We start from the raw sequence: 19857 nt of genomic DNA, 5'->3' as shown, positions 1-19857 counted from the left end.
TAGAATTTCTCACTTGTAAAATAAGAATGCTCATTCTTACATGAAATGATGTATTCGAAAGCCAGTACAGTGCCTAATGTTAATACTAGTTTGGTGCCTGGGAGGATTCAAGAAGTACTAGTTTTCTTCCTTCACACATGAAGAATATGCAGGCAGAAGCCATGCTTGCTCAGCTATTGGTTACTATTAAATGCTTCTTCACATAGTTAAAATAATGATTAAATCTAAATTGAGTCTCAAATTTTTTAGCGTATGATTGATTTTTTATTTTTATTTATTTATTTTTATGTAGATTTTTTATTTATATATGATAGCAGAATGCATTACAATTCTTATTACACATATAGAGCACAATTTTTCATATCTCTGGTTGTATGCATAGTATATTCACACCCATTCATGTCTTCATACATGTACTTTGGATAGTAATGATCATCACATTCTACAATCATTAATCACCCCATGTCCCCTCCTTTTCCCTCCCACCCCTCTGCCCTATCTAGAGTTCATCTATTTCTCCCATGCTCCCTCTCCCTTCCCACTATAAATCAGCCTCCTTATATCAAAGAAAGCATTCAGCATTTAGTTTTTTGGGATTGGCTAACTTTACTTAGCATTATCTTCTCTAACTCCATCCATTTACCTACCAATGCCATGATTTTATTCTCTTTTATTGCTGAGTAATATTCCATTGTGTATATATGCCACATTTTTTATCCATTCATCTATTGAAGGGCACCTAGGTTGATGATTTTTTATAAGCCATTGATTCCACAGAGAAACTATCTCTGGGTTAATGAATATGGAAGTGAAATAGATTTCAGGATGTAATCCTCCTTAGAGAATCACACTTTAAGGAACAGTAGGGAAATGTACTCTTGACCAAATAAAATCTCAAATTGCTCCCTTTAAAACTCATCTGTAAATAATTTGACTCAGATTTAAAGTGTATTGAGGGTATGCCTTTCTGCCACAACAAATGCAATGACAAGCATTGTTTCTGCTGACTCATACAACAATCATAGAGTAGCATCTTGAAGCAACTCAATCTGATGGTCATAACTTTTAGAATATAGAGCAGAATATCGTTTGTGTCAAAGGTAAAACCATTCTTATTGTAATGCATTCCACTGTCATATATAAATAAAAAAGAAAAAAAAGTAGAACCACAAGTTTGGGCAGATAAATTTTTAGTATGCAAATGGCAACAGCAGAAGACTATCCAGATTGACTGGCTGATTCTCTGAAAATGAATTTTGTAGCTAATTCATCTTGAAGGTTTTATTGAGAGAGATCAATTTTATTTTTCATCCATAGCACCCTCCATATTGCATAGCACAAGCAAGTGCTCAATAAATATTCAAAAATGAGTGGAATCAAACTCTATATTTTGTGGGAGCTCCAAACATTCATCTTTCTGTCACCAACTCAAGACTGTGTACTTTAACCTGAAATTGGTTTAATGTGTAGTTAAGTTCAAATTGTAGATTCAGACAATGGATAAACAGAACAGTTGATAAGGAAAGACATGCTATTTGTTAATCTCTCATAATTTTCTATAAGTTCTATTTCTGTAGCTCATTCATCTCATCATTAGAAAAACACTTCATTGTTATAAATGATGTTAGCTGAACCCAGTACGTAGTTTAGTAAAAAAGAACAGAGTTGGACAAAGTTTAATTCATTTTATTTATTTATTTTTACTTTAAAATATTTTTTTAGTTGTAGATGGACACAATATTTTTATTTACTTATGTGGTGCTGAGGATCAAACCCAGTGCCTCACACATGCTAGGCGACTGCTCTACCACTGAGCCACAATCCCAGCCCCTTAATTCATTTTAATTAGTACCACTAATAGTTCTAAGATTTTGATCCAATTAAGCAACAGTTCTGTTTGCTACTTTTCTCATGTGTTATGAGCATAAACTTTAGTGTTTAACAGACTACAGAGTGAATCTGTAATACGTAACTAATAATACTGGTTCACCTTTATTTTACCCCTTGCCTTACTGACAGTTAATATCATAGAAGTCATATGAAACATATTTCTTTGTCTTTGATTAAAATGCATTATATCTACTGACTGTTGTTTGATTCCAGACTTCATATATAAGGAATTATTGAATATATTCTTCCTGAAGTTAAGTGCTAGTGAAATTTTATCTTTCCTATGCTTTAGTATGATACATTTTATGAAATTAATGAACCAGGCCTTGCCACTTACTGTGGTTTTGTGGTGGTTGTCATTATTTTTCCTTTGACTTGCTGCAAGTATATCACATTTTGTGCTCAAAGCAGTAGATATTCATAACTTGAGTCTTCTGGTAAAACTGCAATCTTTCAGCTTGCTTTATTTGACATTTGTTCTTAAAACTGGATTTAATGGTTTATTGTTCCTACATTTTTTATGGTGAGTTGCACAAATCCTTTATGGAACTATACGGGATATAAATAACAAATGAATGAAAGAAGAAAATGGCTTGCTCAGGGTTTCACAGCTATTAAGCATAGAACTGATTCAGGGCCAATACTATTTTCAGCTATATCATTCAAAAGAGACTAAGAAAGCTTAACCTTTAAAGATTCTTAAACCTCAAAGTTTTCTACTAGGGAACTGACTAGCAGTAGCAGAGGATGTCATCCCCAGATTAAAATGAGGAGGGGGGCTTCTGGAATATAGGTTATTATATTTGAAAAAAGTGCAGCCATGGCTTTGGAAACCTGCAGGATAAGATCAATAATGTGAGACATTTTTCTTTGCAAAATTCCATAGCCATAGGCTAGCAGCTAAATTGATGATGGGAACATATTGTATAATGCTCTTTCTTACAGTCTGTACAAACGCAGACTTTTCACAGAACAAATTACATTCAGATATCCTTTCTGCCTACCAAAATGCCAGCAGCAATAAAGTCTTTTAATTTACTTTGAAAATTTATTTATTTATTTTTGGCCAATGGAGGATGGGTAGGAAATGAGTTTGCTTGGAATTTTTGCAAAGAAAATTCGATTACATCCCAAAAGAAATAATTGTAGTCATTTAAATATTTAAATATAAAGTTAATATTAAATAGAAGAATAAATTTAAAATAATTTAAATCAATGAAATATTGATCTTTAAACGTCACCATGGTAGTGGTTTATAATTTTCTAAACTATAATATTTCTCCCTTATAATTAACTCTTAACATATTAATTTTATTTTCTAGAAAGATATTTTCCATTTTGATAAACATTTATAAATACCCATAGGTTGCATAACTTTCCCCGAATACTTCTGTGTAAATTGAAAATAAATTGATAAGAAAAAGATTATTTTCATGAGCTCACAGAAATAGCATTGATCAGGTATTGAATTATACCTACAAGATAGAAAAACACATCACTGGGAACATGGGATCTGGGCTGAAAAGGAGAAACTGACATCATGGGAGTCATTCATTGTTTTCAACTTCCACAGCCTTTGCTAGCTTGCTGATCTGTGTTGCTTCCAGGTCTTGCCTCTCCCATTCCTCCTCTTTGATAAAATCTCTTATATACTCTTCTCTAAGATGGTAGTTTTCAAGATATGGCCCAAATTCTTGGTCCTTATCTTAGTCCTATTGAATCAGAAACTTTGCAGAAAAACTCAGAAATCTGTTTCATAAGCTTTCCTCCTGTCCAGCTAGTTCTGTTTCATGTTAAAACTTCAGACTCTCTGCCCTAAGTTGTTGGCTAATCATGTCTTCTTAGCATGGAGTTTTGATCATTCACCTAAATCACCCCAACTATCTTGAGTCCTATGGTTTGAACTCAGGAAAAACTGCAACATAACTGGAGACATATCATAGAAGTCATATGACTTCTAGAATTCATTATTTTAGCATTGATTTATTTCTAGAATTCATAATATTTTTCCAGGGTGTCCTTAAAGCACTTTTCATAGGCAAATTTTGTAGAGAAAATTTTGTATTTGAACATTACACTTATGATAAAGACGACTACATAGAAGACGAAGAATAAAGTATACCCTATTAATATGTTCAAATTTTTCAAAACTCAATTTAATTATGAGCTTAGGGCACAGATGGGATCTGGGGGAAGCTCTTCAACACAACATACTTGCCATCAAAGATTTGGCTATGACATCAGTCCAAGAAAATTCCCAGTGCTATTATCTTCAGTCTTACCACATATAATTAAAATAGACTTTACTAATGTATTAAGATACTTTCCAAGAATGTTCCTCTAACTTCTAGATTCTAGATTTACCTAAGTTTAATTAATTTGTGTGTGTATATATATATATGTATATATATATACTTGTGTGTATTTGTAAAACTTAAAATAATGATTTCAATACCATGTGAGATATTATACACTCTGGGATTTTTACTTTTATTTTATTTTAAAAAATGTGTCAGGGAATTGGGCATTTTATTTAAATAATTTTGCTGTTTATTTTTTGAGTAGAAACTTTTTTATTGCTAAAATTTCTGATAAATGTATTGCTAAAATGTTCTGAAATACATTTTTTGCTAGTTATGAGGATTGAAACTAGCATCCTGCATGGTAGGCAAGTGATCTACCACTGAACTATACTCTCAGTTATGTAATTTCTTTAATCACAGACCCAAAGGACAATCAAGTCCATATATAAAATTTTCCCATTAAATGAAAAATCCTATTTTAGCTATTTATTAGAAAAAAATTCCTGGATACATCTTAGGTATATGAACAATTGCTGAGATAAAATGATTTACTGTGTCATCATGTACTCAATTTTTGACTTGTCTGAATAAAGGCACTTCATCAATCCTTGGTCTGGGCAGTTGAAATCCTTGAACCTGAAGTTCAAGGTAATACTTGTTCTTTCATGGATTCTGGCTTGTGTTTTCTATGTATGAACAATGGAATTTAGCAGTATTCAGAGCTACTAAATATTTACCCTGGTGCAGATTCAGATATAGAAATATTAATTCTGTTGTAAGTAAGTGTTTCATTTTCTACCTATTTCCACAGCAGAAATATTTCCAGTATCATCTGTTTCACAGTTTTCAGGCTATAACTCCTCTTCAATGTGTGGCTCTAAAATGTATCAGAATATTTGGAACACTTATTAAAACCAATTGCTGAGCTCCACCTCCAGAATTACTGATTCCATAGGTGCAGGGTAGAGGTATTTACATTCTTAAAACGGGCATTTATATCCATTTATATCATACTGATATTCTAGGCAGAATCCATTTTGAGAATGATTATTCTAACATAGTCTTTCTCAAAGTCAAAGACTCATATCCTTGAATCAGAATCACCTGGATTGCCTAGCTAGTAGAACCTGTATTTGTAGAATCTGGATCTCCATGGTATTGTGTCTATGATTTTTAGTAGGACAGATGCCCACTCATCTGAGAAGCAGTGAGAATGGTGGTGCAGGGATATTGTTAGTCTGAGAAAACATAAAACAAATTTCCAGTCAAACAATACCAATTTTATACTAGCTATTTGGCATATATAAGTTGCTTTATACAAAGTAATTGAATTATTGATAATGAATGAATGTAAGCACTTAACGGCTACTTCCTGTTTATACCCAGCATCTTTTCTTTATTTTACTACAGAATATATATCATCCATATTTTCACTACTTGCTTGCTTGTCTGTCTCCATGCTTGACAGAGATCTTATCTTATTTTCATTTATCTTCAGTGCCAGATCCAGTATCTGGCACACAATGTGCATAATATCAGAATTCGTTGGGTTAAACAGTTGTAAATGTTAAATAGAATATCTGTTAGAGTAAGCTTGAAGAAATAGCATTGAACTCCCTTGATTTCTTTGAATAAGTATTGAAGTGTTAGAAGAGGAACACCAGTAGGTTGGTTCAAATGCAATATGATGACTAAGACCATAGCTAGAAAAGCTGCAACCAAGTCCCAAAGTGGAGGATGGTACCAAGATATAGCATTAAGACAGGAGGTGGAACATAAAGGTCATGGTGTGTGATTAGCACATCACAACTGCAGCCCATTCAGAAAAGCCACTCTTCAACAGAGAAGGGAATACGTGGGGGAAAAGAAAAGGGATGTTTTGATGAGGCTGATATGTGGTAAGGATTTTGTGGATGACCAGAATATTAAGGACTGTAAAAATGCGTCAGGACATGACAAATGGTAAGTTAGTCACTTCTTGTATCCCACATTAAGTTTGGCAGGCAGGTGACAGCATTTGATATTCTAGGTCCAGTTGCTTTTCATCTTAGGAATGAAGTAGGATTTTAATCAGTCTCATCTACTCCTGCCAACAAGCCTAGAATAGAAATAGACCATGGTGTGGAGAGCAGCTCCTGGTACTGGGGTTGAAATTGAGGATTGTTTAAATACTGATGTTCTTGTTTCTACTGTTGTCCACACCAATTGTATAAATTCTAAACCCTGTTGTTGTCTCCTTGAATAGGCCTGCTTTGCCCTGATTTTTAATAGTCTTTTTATATTTCCTGTTCCATGCTCCATAGACTGCCTTCCTGATCTCAGGTCTTTTGTTGTTGCATTTTTGAATTACCCAAATTTTCAGCTTTCTGTACAACAACATAGGCTTCTAAACTGTAGTCCACTTTATTCTTTGAGGCCTGTGTGCATTTGTACTGAATGTTGTTATCATGTCTCACCCAACCATAGCTGGTGTTATACTTTCACCTCTGCCTCACCTATATGAAGTTTTAAGATTCTCACACTGAAATTGTAGACTTTACTACCCATGTTCAAATGGTCCCCACTGGATTCTCCTCATTTCCTTATCAGTGTTATATGGGTCCCTTTCCAAGGAGATCAGGTGAAAATTAGATAGTACTTCTATTTAAGATTTTTATTTAGAGTTAAAATGACAAAACTTTCCAAGAAAAATGATATCATAACTAACCTGGAAATTCAGAGCCTCAGAAGATTTAAAATATTCTTTCAAATAACATAAGAATTAGATTTTCAGAAAAATTAGCATATATTAAAAACACACAAAATTCTTTGGTTGGTAGGTTTTTCATTAAAGATTTGGCAGGACCTTCAAAAATTGTGAGGTATGTGTGAAGTTATTTACTGTGTGAGAATGTTCCACTCATTGAAGGCCAACCAGCATTTTTTGACAAGGCAGATAAATATAAGCCATATTTCCTATCATTCTAAAACATGTAACAAATCTCCCAAATGTCCCCAATGTGTTAATGCCAACTCTATAATGAGAATCAATGACTTATTCAAGTTTTCAATTGCTAGGCTTGAGCAGGACTCACAGAAAATGTGGATGTTTAAAACCTAAACAAAATCAGTAAAAAGAAGGGGTAACTATTGTGTAGGCATTCAGCAGTGTGTACCACAGGAGACAGGTTGGTTGATAGTCTGTGAGGTTCCTTTTAGCTTTAGAATCTATACTATTTACATCCTAAAGTACAATATAAGAGCATGTGTGAGTAGTTAATAGTCATGGGTAATGGGTCTTTAGATTATATAAAGAGGAATAATTATCTATATAGTGATTCAAGACAAATTCTTCAATTATTGAATAGGATTGATACATGAACTTCTCTTAAAGATAAACAGAGGGCTAGGGTTGTGGCTTAGCCATAGAGCACTCGCCTAGTACTTGAGAAGCAAGCCCTGGGTTCGATCCTCAGCACCACATGAAAATAAATAAAAATAAAAGGTATTGTGTCCACCTACAACTAAAAAATAATAGTTAAAAAAAGATAAACAGAAAATGCAATAACTGAGAAATTTAAAATCTAAACTTCCAAAAAATAAAGTGTTTTGTGGTATCTTAGAATAAGGTTAATTTGAAGTAACTCTTTGCTTAATGAAGGACAAATATAGTCAAGACAGTTTAATTCAAATTTACCTAATTAAAATAATTAGAGCTACACATAGGTTTGTATCTCAGTTCTTTCTGAGAAAGGATTGTGGATATATTCTTTTGTCCTTTCTCAAATGACTATTATAATAGACATATTATCAGTGATCACCATCTTATTAACTTGAATCCTCAACTATGTAGTATAGTCCTAGAGACCAGTAAATGTTCAATATGTGCTTGCCTCATAAATTAATAGTTTCAATGAAAGACTTTAGAAAAGAATATGTGAATTAAACCTAAGTATATTTCATTTTAAATAGTTTTTAATGTTAAAAATTATTTGCATTTTAAAGCTCTTTTATACCAAATAATCTTGCATGAGCTAATACACATTTTTTTTCTATGTGAATTATCTGAACTAGATGACAGATGGCTAAGTATCAGTAATCATTAAAAAACAACAGGCTTTTCTGCATCTATTATCACTCTACTTATTCCCTACTCTCATGTTTTTGTTGTTCTAAAACAGGGATTTGATAAACAAGTGGATGTGTCATATATTGCCAAACATTACAACATGAGCAAAAGCAAAGTGGACAACCAATTCTACAGTGTGGAAGTGGGAGACTCAACCTTCACAGTTCTCAAGCGCTACCAGAATCTAAAGCCTATTGGCTCTGGGGCTCAGGGAATAGTTTGGTAAGTGGAATGAATTTAAGTCACGCTTTCAAAGGGAAATGCTGTGTGTGTGTGTGTGTGTGTGTGTGTGTGTGTGCATCTACTGGATGCAAATGCACAAGTAAAACGTGAATAAATAAATAACATGATTTTACAGGGAAAATACATTCCACTGAATAAAAATAAAATTATGAGTATCATTTGTCACTCATTGCCCACATGCTAACAATTTGTACAACTTGACTTGTGACATTTTTTTTTTCTTTTGGTCATCAGAAAAAAAAAATCCATTACACAACACCATAAAGAAATCAAGAGACCCAGAGGTTTCTACTTGTTGCTAATGTATTTGGGATTTTTTATTTGTATGTTTCACAGGAAGAAATGAAAAGCTGTCTCGAGATAACAGTAAATAAATCCCCCTATATTATGTGCGAGGGGAAAATGATGACTTAAATGTTCTTGTGACTTTTAAAGTTCAATGTTTAAAATTTAGTTACCTATCTAAAAAAAAAAAAGTTGTACTAAAAAAATTTGCCTAATGTTTCCAAATGGGAAGATTCTAGGCTCTTTGCAATCATTATTTTATAACATTTTGAGTGGCTACTTGAAGTCAAGACAAATCTAGATCTGATTTAGCAATTACAAAATGCTTATAAAAGTAATGATATCAGGTTAATTGATAAGCATTTTTTAGATTGTTTAAATATATTATGTGATACACACACACACACACACACACACACACACACACACACACATATATATGTATTAGAGGGTTAGTAGAGGTTGAACCCAGGGGTACTTAACCACTGAGACACATCCCCAGTCTTATTTTGTATTTTATTTAGAGACAGGGTCTCACTGAGTTGCTTAGTGCCTTGCTTTTTCTGAGGCTGGCTTTGAACTCACAATCCTCTGCTTCAGCCTCCTGAGCCGCTGGGATGGCAGAAGTGTGTGCACCACTGTGCCTGGCACAGAATACATTTAGTATGAATAATACTAAATATAATAATAATAATGTTCAACCATTTTGAAGGTTCATATTAATATGTAAAAATTGAGAAAATATGCCCTACATATTTATATGCTTATACATAATATTTATGTAATATATTTATTATATTAATTACTTCTAAGTTAATTATTAGGTCTATTTAAAAGCACAAAAACTTTGATGGAGTGAATAGGATGATGATGAAATAAACATATAAAAATATTTTTATTTTATGCTTCCATTTTACTCATATAAAATATTAGTTATTTTAATGATAGCAATGAATAATTTTCAATATTTTTCAAAACTGCATTTTAAATTTCATGAAAGTTTGAAAATTTGATTTGCTTTTTTTTTTGGCAACAGTTTATTTTCAATATCAATGCTTGGTTGATGTGAATGCAGAAGTGCACTGCTAGTGTACTTACTAAATCCTAACACTAAAATTTAAGGATAATTTAACAAATATACCAAGGGTATTGTTGAAATTCACCTAGTTAATTACTAACTTCCTAATATCAAACAGTAGTTAATTTTGCAATGTGAAAGGTAGAACATTTTAGTATTTTTAAAAATGGATCAAACCTTTCATTTCAAGGATATTAAAATAGGTAAACAAGTAAATACATTTTTATTTTCAGTAATTATTTATGTATTCTTATTGTTCAGGTATGAGGTAACATCTTGTGGTTCCAAATATTTTCATGGTATGGTAGGCAAAATAATGGTTACCCCAAAGAGCATAGGTTCTAAGCCCCAGAATCCTTGATTAGGTTACCAGGTATAGTAAAAGGGGCATTACAGATGTGATTAAGATTAAGGACCTTAAAATTGGGAGATTGTCTTGGAATATCCAGGTTGTATCAATAGAATAACATGAATCCTCAAAAGCAAAGCAGAAGAATGGATCAAAGAGATGCAATAGGAGCAGATAGAGAAGAGGTTTGAAACATGAGAGAGACTTGCCTTGTTTCTGGCTTTGAAGATGGAGGAAATGGGGCCATGAGCCAAAACATATGGTTAGCTAATAGAAGCTGGAAATGATTATCAGGTAGCTATCAGCAAGAAAATGGAAAACTTAGTCCTACAATAATAATGCATTGAATCTCGAAATAACCCAAATGAAAGGAAACAGTTTCTCCTCTAGCACCTGTAGAAATTAATTCAGCTTGTCAACATCTTGATTTTAGGCCTGTGAAACCCATATAGAACTTTTGACCTTCAGAACTCTAAGATAATAATTTTGTGTTGTTTAAGCAATTATGTTAATGATAATGTGTTGTGGCAATAATTCTAATATACATGATATAATAAAGATTCTAATATTAAAATAAGTGATGCAAAACTCCTAAATTTACTAGGGAATGAAGAAAACTGAATGATGGTTAGCTACCTTTCTTTGATGGAAAACTGTAGAATATTGACACAAGAAAATTTTCCTGAATAATATTCTCAGTGCAGATAATTTCTGGGGATAATTTCTTTTTCCTTCTAAAAAAGCTTCCATGGAAAATTAGGACTGCCAGTGAAGGGAAAGTGATAGAACTCTTAACTTAAAAATAGATTCAAAACAGCATTTTGCTCAAGAAATTAACAAAATGTCACAGAAAAATTTGAAAATCTTATACTAAGAATTTTATAGTATGTTTTATAGGATATTTGGGGCTTCTATTTCTTCTTTTTTATGGAATGAAAATAATTCTTGGTCTTTGGTATAATAACTGAAAACATTTGTTAATAATGAAAGTATCCCTGAATTTTTAATCTAGTTTTAGGACAAATTTATCAGCAAATTGGCAATAAAAAAATAACTGAATTCCAAAATTTTTACCTGTAAGATTCCTGAAATGATTAGTCCTTGATGAGGGAAACAGAATCATATTCAGGCTGGCAAAGAGCAAGATGAAAGGCAGAATGGAATTTCTCACTTTCTACTCTATCATGTATATAGACAGTACAATCAGAGGACTCTCCTCCCTGACACAAATGGGGTTGTCCTTCCTTGTTTCTTTTCTTCGACCTAGGTTTTGAGTTATCTTTGCTTTACTTATTGTAATTTAGGTCTTTAATGTATTTTTTCTCTTGTAGATCTTTTGTTCCCATATTTTTATTAGTGCATTATAATTACACACAATGTAATGGTTTTCACATATTTGTAAATGAACATGATAGAACAATATGACTTGATCAGCATCATTCCCCAGTATTTTCCCTTCCCTCCTCTTCTCCCTCCCCCTGGTCCCTTTCTTCTACTTTTCTTTATTCATTCATCTCTATTCACTTAGGTTGGCTCCATAGTTTAGCATTTGTGAGTTGAGCTGCTGTAAATGTTGATGTGGCTGCATCCCTGTAGTATTATTATTTGTTGTCTTGCTAATTGCCTTTCTGACTGAAGAGAGAGAGAATTTAATGTGGTCTTGATTGACAATTCCCTCATCACAATTCTTTTTCATATATTTGTTGGTCATTTGTGTTTCTTCTTTTGAAAAATATTTGTTTCCTTTTTTGACCATTCCCTGATTGGGTGATTTGCTCTTTGTGTATGTGTTGGGGCGGAGGGAGGGAAAGACGGAGGGTGAGAGAGATATATATACACTTTTTTAGTTCTTTATATATTCTGGGTACTAATCTATATCAGAGGAGTAGCTGGCAAAGATTTTCTTTTATCCTGAAGGATCTATCTTCTTGCTTTTAACTATTTTCTTTGCTGTTACAAAGCTTTTATATTTATGCCAACTCATTTATTGATTCTTAATTTTATTATTAGAGCTTCAGAGGTCTTGTTAAGGAACTTGGTACCTATCTCGATATGTTGAAGCAGTGAACCTATGTTTTCTTCAATCAGTTACAAAGTTTCTGGTGTAATTCCTAAGTCTTTGCTCGGCTTTGATTTCACTTTTGTGCAGGGAGAGAGATAAGGATCTGGTTTCATTCTTCTACATATGAATATTCATTTTTCCTCAGCTTCATTTATTTAAAAGGCTATCTTTTATTCAACATGTATTTATGGCACCTTTGTCAAGTATCATATGATCAGTATGTGGGCTTGTGTCTATGACTTCTATTCTATTCCATTGTTTTTATGTCTATTTTGATACCAATTCATGATGTTTGTTTTACTAAGTTCTGTAGTATAATTTCAAATCAGGTATTGTTATGCTTCCACCATCACCTTCTTACTCACTATTGCTAATGCTATTCTGAGTTTCTTGTTATTCCAAGTAAATTTTAAGACTTTTCTTCTAGTTCTGTGATGAATGTCTTTGGTATGTTGATGGGGATGTACTGAATCTACATAGTGATTTTGGTAGTATGACCCATTTTGACAATATTATTGCTGCCTATCTAAATCCATGGGAGGTCTTTCCATCTTTTAAGTTCTTCAATCTTTCTTCAGTGTTTTATAATTTTCATTTAAGAGATTTTTTACCTCTTTGTTTAGATTAATTCTCAAATATTTTATTTTATTGAGATTATTATAAATGGAATAGTTGCCCAGATTTCCTTCTCTGGAAAATCACTATTGAGTATAGGAAAGCAATTGATTTAAAAAGGTCTTGTATCCTGCTACTTTGCTGAATTAATTTGTCAGTTCTAGAAGTCTTCTGGTGGAATTTTTTGGATCTTTTAGATATAGAATCATATTATCAGTAAACAGATAATAACTTGATTTCTTCTTTTCCTGTCTATATCCTTTTAATTTCTTTCTCTTGCCGGATTTCTCTGGCTAGAGTTACAAAAACTAAATTAAGTAGGAGTGGTGAGAATGTACATCCTAGTCTTGTTCTTGATTTTAGTGGAAATGTGTTCATTTTTCTCTGTTCAGTTGATGTTAGCTTTGTCATATATAGCCTTTATAATGTTGAGGCATGTTCCTTTTATTCCTGGTTTCTCCAGTGTTTTTAATATAATAATTTTACCAAGGCCTTTTCTGCATCTATTGATATGATCATACAATTTTTGTCTTCAATTCTGTTTATGTGGTGAATTATATTTATTGATTCGCATATGTTGAACAAACCTTGCATCCCTGGACTGGAATCCTTTGATCATACAGTATTATCATCTTGAATTGTTTTTGAAAGTGATTTGCTAATTTTTTTGGAGGATTATTGCATCTATATTTATCAGGGATATTGGTCTGTAGTTTTCATTCCTTGATGTATGTTTGTCTGGTTTGAGTATCATAGAATATATTTGGAAGTAGTCCCTCCCTTTAAATTTCATGTGAAGATCTGAGACAGACTGGTGTTATTTCTTCTTGAACTAAGTTGAAAATTTATCTGGTCCTAATATTTTCTTTGTGGAAGGCTTTTAATTGCTGTTTCTATTTTATTATTTGATATTGGTCTGTTTAGGTTTTCTTTATCTTCCTGTATTAGTTTGGGAAGGTCATAGAAATTTTTCTAGAAATTTTTATTGTTTTCTAGACATTCCATTTTTTAAAATATAAATTTTCAAAATAGTTTCTAATGATTCTCCAATTGTTAGCAGTGTCTGTAATGATATCTCCCTTTCACCTCTGATTTTGTTTATATGAGTCTTCTCTTTCTTTTGCTTAGTTTGGTTAAGGATTTATTAATTTTATTTCTTTTTGAAGGATCATTTTTTTTGTTTTATTGATACTTTGTGTTGGTTTTTATTCTCAATATCATTAATTTTGGCTTTGAATCAAATTATTTCCTGTCTTCTATTGATTTTGGCATTAATCAATTCTTTTTCTAAGGCTTTGAGGTGGAGCATAAGCTTACTTATTTGAGATCTTGCGGTGTTTTATTGTAGAAATTCAATGATATAAAGTTTCCTCTTAGAACTGCTTTCATATTGTTTCGGATACTTTGATATGTTGTATCTCTGTTCTCATTTGTTTCTGAGAAGTTTTTTATTTCTCCTATCATTTCTCCTGATACATTCTTAATTTAAGTGTTGTTCAAACTGTATGGGATTTAATGCCAAAACTATTTTTTAATGTAATTAGGTGCACTGATATGTAGAACATATATATTTACTATCATTATATTTTCTTGTTGGATCATTTCCTTTACCAATATGTAGTGACTTTCTTTGTCTTTTCTGATTAATTTCTGTTTGAAGTCTGCTCCTTCAAATATGAGAATACCCAGTTCTGCTGGTTTTTGGACTCCATTTGCATTGAATATTTTTCTACCCTTTTACTTTCAGCCTATGGATGTCTTTTCCTAAGAGATGAATCTTTTGCAAGCAGTATATAGTTGGATCTTGTTTTTAAATCCATTCAGCCAATCTATATCTTTTAACTGGGTAGCTGAGACCACTTACAGTTAATGTTATTATGAAGAGATGTTTGTTATTTCCTGTCATTTTGATTTGTTTGCTATATTTATTTCTGTCTGGACTTTCATTTAGTTGGTTATCCTTCTACTGAGCTTTATCTATTTGAGATTTTTTTTAGCTTTTAATAAATTTTTCATATTTTCTCTCTGGAATTTCATCCAGTTCTATATCTATGGATTTCTTTGTTGGGGGATTGTGAATTTTGAGGGAAGATTTGATTGCCTGTTTCCTCACATTTTCAAGGGTTTTGACTTATGCATCAATTGACATTTGTTACCTTTCTTCTTTAATGTGACTGTTCCTTTGAGTGTAGTCACCTTTTTATTCGAGGCACTTCTCTGTTTCTAATGTATGAGTAGTTGTCCAGGATTGGTACATGAGGTCCCCCTGTAGTTGTTCCTACTTGGGGCCTGGTTGTTGGTTTGGTCTCTCTCTAGTTTTTATGTTGAGGTATTTTTGAGGCCTAAGTGATGCTAGTTTTTGTGTTGAGGGAGGGTCACTGTTACTTGCATGAGTTGTGAATATTGCTTAGCAGTAATACTCCCTACTCTCTGAACTTGAGGTATCCCAATCAATTTCCAGCCCTTATTAGAGATGGAGAGAACCTGGAAAAACAATAATGTTAGCAACAGATGTATGTTCTTAAAATAAATGTTTAGCATCTACTTTGACATCTACAGCATTAATTACCACCTGTATAGGAATGTGGGTTAGCAATTAACCTTAGCACCCAACAACAACTTGACAACAACAACAAAAACCAACTAAATCAGACATGAAACAACAATATGAATGGGATAGAAAATGCATAGACTAACTCTATCACATAGTGAAATTATATTTTCTTAGGTGAAGAGAAAATAAGGGAGGAAAGCAAGATAAAGTTTAAAATATTTAAAAAGTAAACAGAGGAGAAGCAAGAGATAGGTAGCCAATGATGGCTATAAAGAAGGAGGAATAAAAATAACTAAAGGTAATACAATAATGAAAGAGGGAAAGAGGGAACAAGAAAATCCAGCTATTAATGGTAGAAGAGAATGAAGAAGGGACAGTAAGAGGAAAAAAAGTCAAGGTATGAATGATCCAAACAACTAAATTCATGTAAAATTATATCCCTCCAAAGTCAACCAAGGCTAAGTAATAAATGGGTGAAGAATAAAGCAATAAAAGCGAGGTAAAATTATATGAAAAATATATATTATATATGCATTATATATATATATACATATACATATACATATACATATACATATTTGATATTTAACCCTATCTATCCAGTGAGAACATGTATACACTCCCGTGCCTATACCCATAATCATGCAGAATGGTACAAGCAAAAAATTTAATTCAATTTAATTTAGAAATTTAAATTTAAATTTTTAAAATGAATAAAAATGGGGTGGATAGGGAAAAATATAAAAATTCTTAATGAGAAATAAAGGGCTTATGTACCCTAGGTGGTCAAAACTGTTGGCAAGGATTGATTTGCATTCTTTGTATTTATTTTTGGACTCTGTAACCTTCGGGTCAAGGGCTGTTAAGTTCAATGTCTTTGTGTTTTTCACCAAGCTTCCAGTGATTGTTGCTAGGAGCCAAAGCTAGTTGTAGGTAATTCTTAGCTTCCTGTCTCCCAGTATAGGGTAGGTTAGACTGAAGAATACTGACAAGTGGTGTATACCCCTGTAGTGGGGCTTGTATAAAGTTCTAAATTAGAGGTTCCTGTAGTTGGGATTTAGTCTTGGCTGAACTTTGAAAATCTTTTGGTGGGTATTTGAGATTTGATCCACACTTCCTGTTGTTGGGGAGATGCTGATCTCTGCTGGATGTCTGGCTCAGAGTTTAAACCTCTACACCACTATGAATGTGAATTACCCAGGTTCAAACCTGGAGTGTAGATGCACCTATCTAACCACTTATTGACATTGTCCCAATAGCTCACATGGGATTCCAGCAACAATGGGGGCTCTATTTGTTTGGTATCCCAAGTCTGATTCACTCTGGGCATGAATCTGTTTCAGTCACACTGGTCCAGGCATACTCTGGACCCCACAATATATGACTGCTGAGTCAGATTGATAACTTCCTGATCTCCCTTCTCTGGTTGCTTCTGCACAGCTGCTTAAAACTGACTCCTGCTATGATGACCATGGTTCATCTGGTAACCTGACTTTCTACCTTTGGGCCTAGCAATTTGGGGGACTTTTTACTGAACAACTCCTCTACCAGCTCTGGTAAAGATCAGTCTCCTTCTCTATTCCACAGGTTCCCTAAGCAATTTATTTTTATTTATTTATTTTTTGGGGGGCTATCAGGGATTGAATTCAGGAACACTCCATCACTGAGCCACATCCCCAGCCCTATTTTGTATTTTATTTAGAGACAGGGTCTCACTGAATTACTTAGTTCCTCACCTTTGCTGAGGCTGGCTTTGAAATCATAATCTTCCCATCTCAGCCTCCAGATCCAGATCGGCTGGGATTGTAGGTGTGTGTCACCCTATCCAGCACAGCAATTTATTTTTTTCCATAGCATTTTTCCTCTTTCTGTCTGTACAAAGCTCAGAAGCTGTGCCCACCGCCACCACCTACCAAGCTAGTGTATCTCTTGCATATTGTTTCTTATATTATGTTTGAAGTTTCCAACTTTCTTCATCTCTTTGGTTTCTTTTACTGACCTCTGTTGAATTTCCTTGGTTATCCATCTTGCTGAGGAGCAGTCTTCCCACTATTTACATCTTGAGTTAAGAAACTACTGGGAAGTACACTCCTCCTCTAACCCCCCATTTTTCTTCCTCTGCCTCTTTGATGTCAAACACATGTCCATTCCCAGGCATGTTCCATAAACCTTTCCTATGTTCATGACAATTGTCAGATCCACATAGTATCTTAAATATTCTTAAACAATCTCGAGTGTAGTTACTGGTTAAAATTGAAAGCTAGGAAATTGATTGGGTTCTCTAGGGGACAAACTGAAGCTAAACATTCATTAATTTTACTTAATTTTCTTTGAAACAGGAATAAAACATGGAGTAACCGGTTGCAAAGAGATGTCATCAAAAAATGTTTTTGCTTATGTCTCTATAAAATTGTGTGTGTGTATGTGTGTATGTGTGTCATGTTCACGCACCTGTGCAAGAAAGATTCTGCTTCTCAAGTATAAATGTTGTCATATTGGTACTTCTGTCACAGAAGCATCAATTTCTGATCTTGATTGAAATGGAGTCTTATTTCCACTGTTCCACTTACCATTAGTTTGTAACTGGTTCTTGCTATTTCTTTACCCTCTTTTAACTATTTTATTACTTAGTTAACATTAGGTGGAAAGGGCAATAATAAAATGTCTTCAAAAGAAATAGACCACTACTATTTTTTTATTTACCATGAATGATAGTGCAAAAATGTCATTATTGGGAACAATGAAGATTTTCCTTCTACCTCTGAGGAAAAGAAAGATTATCTGTTGAAGTAGAAACAATGAAAATTGTTCTGCTTTACTGTGTGAACTGAGTCCTGTGCAACTTCATAGGTGGAAATTATAAAGTAATATTTAAGATGAGTTTTTAACAACCTTTCAGGAGCCAGTTGAACAAATCATTTCAGAACACTGTCCCCATCATCTGGAAAAAGTCTCATTTAGTGTTTTATCCTACTTCCAGTCCTAGACTGAATAAACAATCATAGGAAGAAATCAACAGCCAGTATTTCATTGTCTGTTCTCACTTCCATCCTGCTGTTCTTTGCCAAGCCTAGGAACATTTTATGTGTCTCATTTCTTTCTCCAAAGATGAGTCAAAGTGACAGCGAAAGTGATGACAAAAGTCAACAGCTAGTTGAGAAGACTGTCCAAGTTTGGTGTGCTCATTATGCAAAAAGAGCTGATTGTATAGTTTTAAATGATAGGATATAAAACCACATTTTTTCCTTCTTAGTGTAAAATCAACTTGAATGTGGTCCCAATCCAATTATGTGAGGTGGTGTTTAGCAGGATATTTTTAGCAAGGATATAAGTTTAGTAGAGATAAAAGTACAGAATTATGGTGGCTTATTATAAAAAAATCATACCTTGAAAATTGGATATTTAGAAATAAGATGATCATTTTATGTTAGCTAAATTTTTCAGAAATACCAATTATTTAGCAGATGTTTTAACCAAAGTTGAAAGAACTATAGTTATGAAATGCTCTGGAAATAATTCAATGAATTAATTAACCTTCAGTGAAATACATATCCATGTACATGTGTAAATAGCCAATACATGGTTATCATATTATATGAATATATATGTGTGTGTGTGAGTATATGTACATACACACACACTCACATATATATATATACATATATATATATGTATATATATATTTACCAACCCAAAGGTTTAGTTTAATTAAATATACATGATATATATTATTTTAAATATATAAATATATATAAATATAATATTTTGAGATATATCTTTCTGATTTTCCACAAAATCTGAAAAAAATATTTCTGGTAGATGTCCTTCAGTTTGAGGTCTGCAGTAATGAAACTGTATGCAGATAAGCAATCTAATATTTCAATTGTTAGGCATGTTCAGCAAAACCTAAGCTGTTTGCGTATTCATATTTGAAAAAGTGCTTATGGCTTATCTAATTGCCTTCTTTGGATAAGAGGATGCTAGTGGCTTTAGTGATCTGGTAAGCAATATTCTAGTAGCTTAGTCAACTTAAGGGTTAGGAAGATTTGCAGAAAATCTCAAATCCCTGTTCTTTTGGCTTAAAAAGTATGTGTCTCTTTGTGGCCCTCACCTTAGGGAGATAGGGATCAAAAACGTTCAGGAAGGAACACTGTTACTTTTTTTATTTTATAACATTTTATCTAGTAGATCCTTCATTGGCCCAGAGTCTGATATTGTACCCATATTATATTGGTACATATGTTTACAAAAACATAAGTAGTTTAACCTTACTTACTCCCCAAATAAGATTTAAAGTGATGAAAAAAAACACACAAAAAAAAGATGCAATGATGTTACTGGCATATAGGCAAGAATTCTCTGAGGGGTGC

The 19857-nt window shown here is 33.0% G+C and overlaps 1 protein-coding gene across 7 annotated transcripts in view; it reads left to right on the top strand.

The window, feature by feature from the left end:
- Mapk10 (mitogen-activated protein kinase 10) overlaps window positions 1-19857 on the top strand; it is a 313016-nt gene that overhangs the window by 156907 nt on the left and 136252 nt on the right. For all 7 annotated transcript variants that reach the window (XM_040292190.2, XM_040292193.2, XM_040292192.2 and 4 more), the window contains one exon: window positions 8354-8523. In XM_040292190.2, the coding sequence (XP_040148124.1) occupies window positions 8354-8523 (170 nt within the window). The remainder of the gene's footprint in view (window positions 1-8353; window positions 8524-19857) is intronic.

This window comes from Ictidomys tridecemlineatus, chromosome 9 (assembly GCF_052094955.1).
Source record: "Ictidomys tridecemlineatus isolate mIctTri1 chromosome 9, mIctTri1.hap1, whole genome shotgun sequence".
Taxonomy (NCBI): Eukaryota; Metazoa; Chordata; class Mammalia; order Rodentia; family Sciuridae; genus Ictidomys; species Ictidomys tridecemlineatus.
Note: the sequence above shows the minus strand (reverse complement) of the source record. Positions and strands in the feature narration are given on the sequence as shown.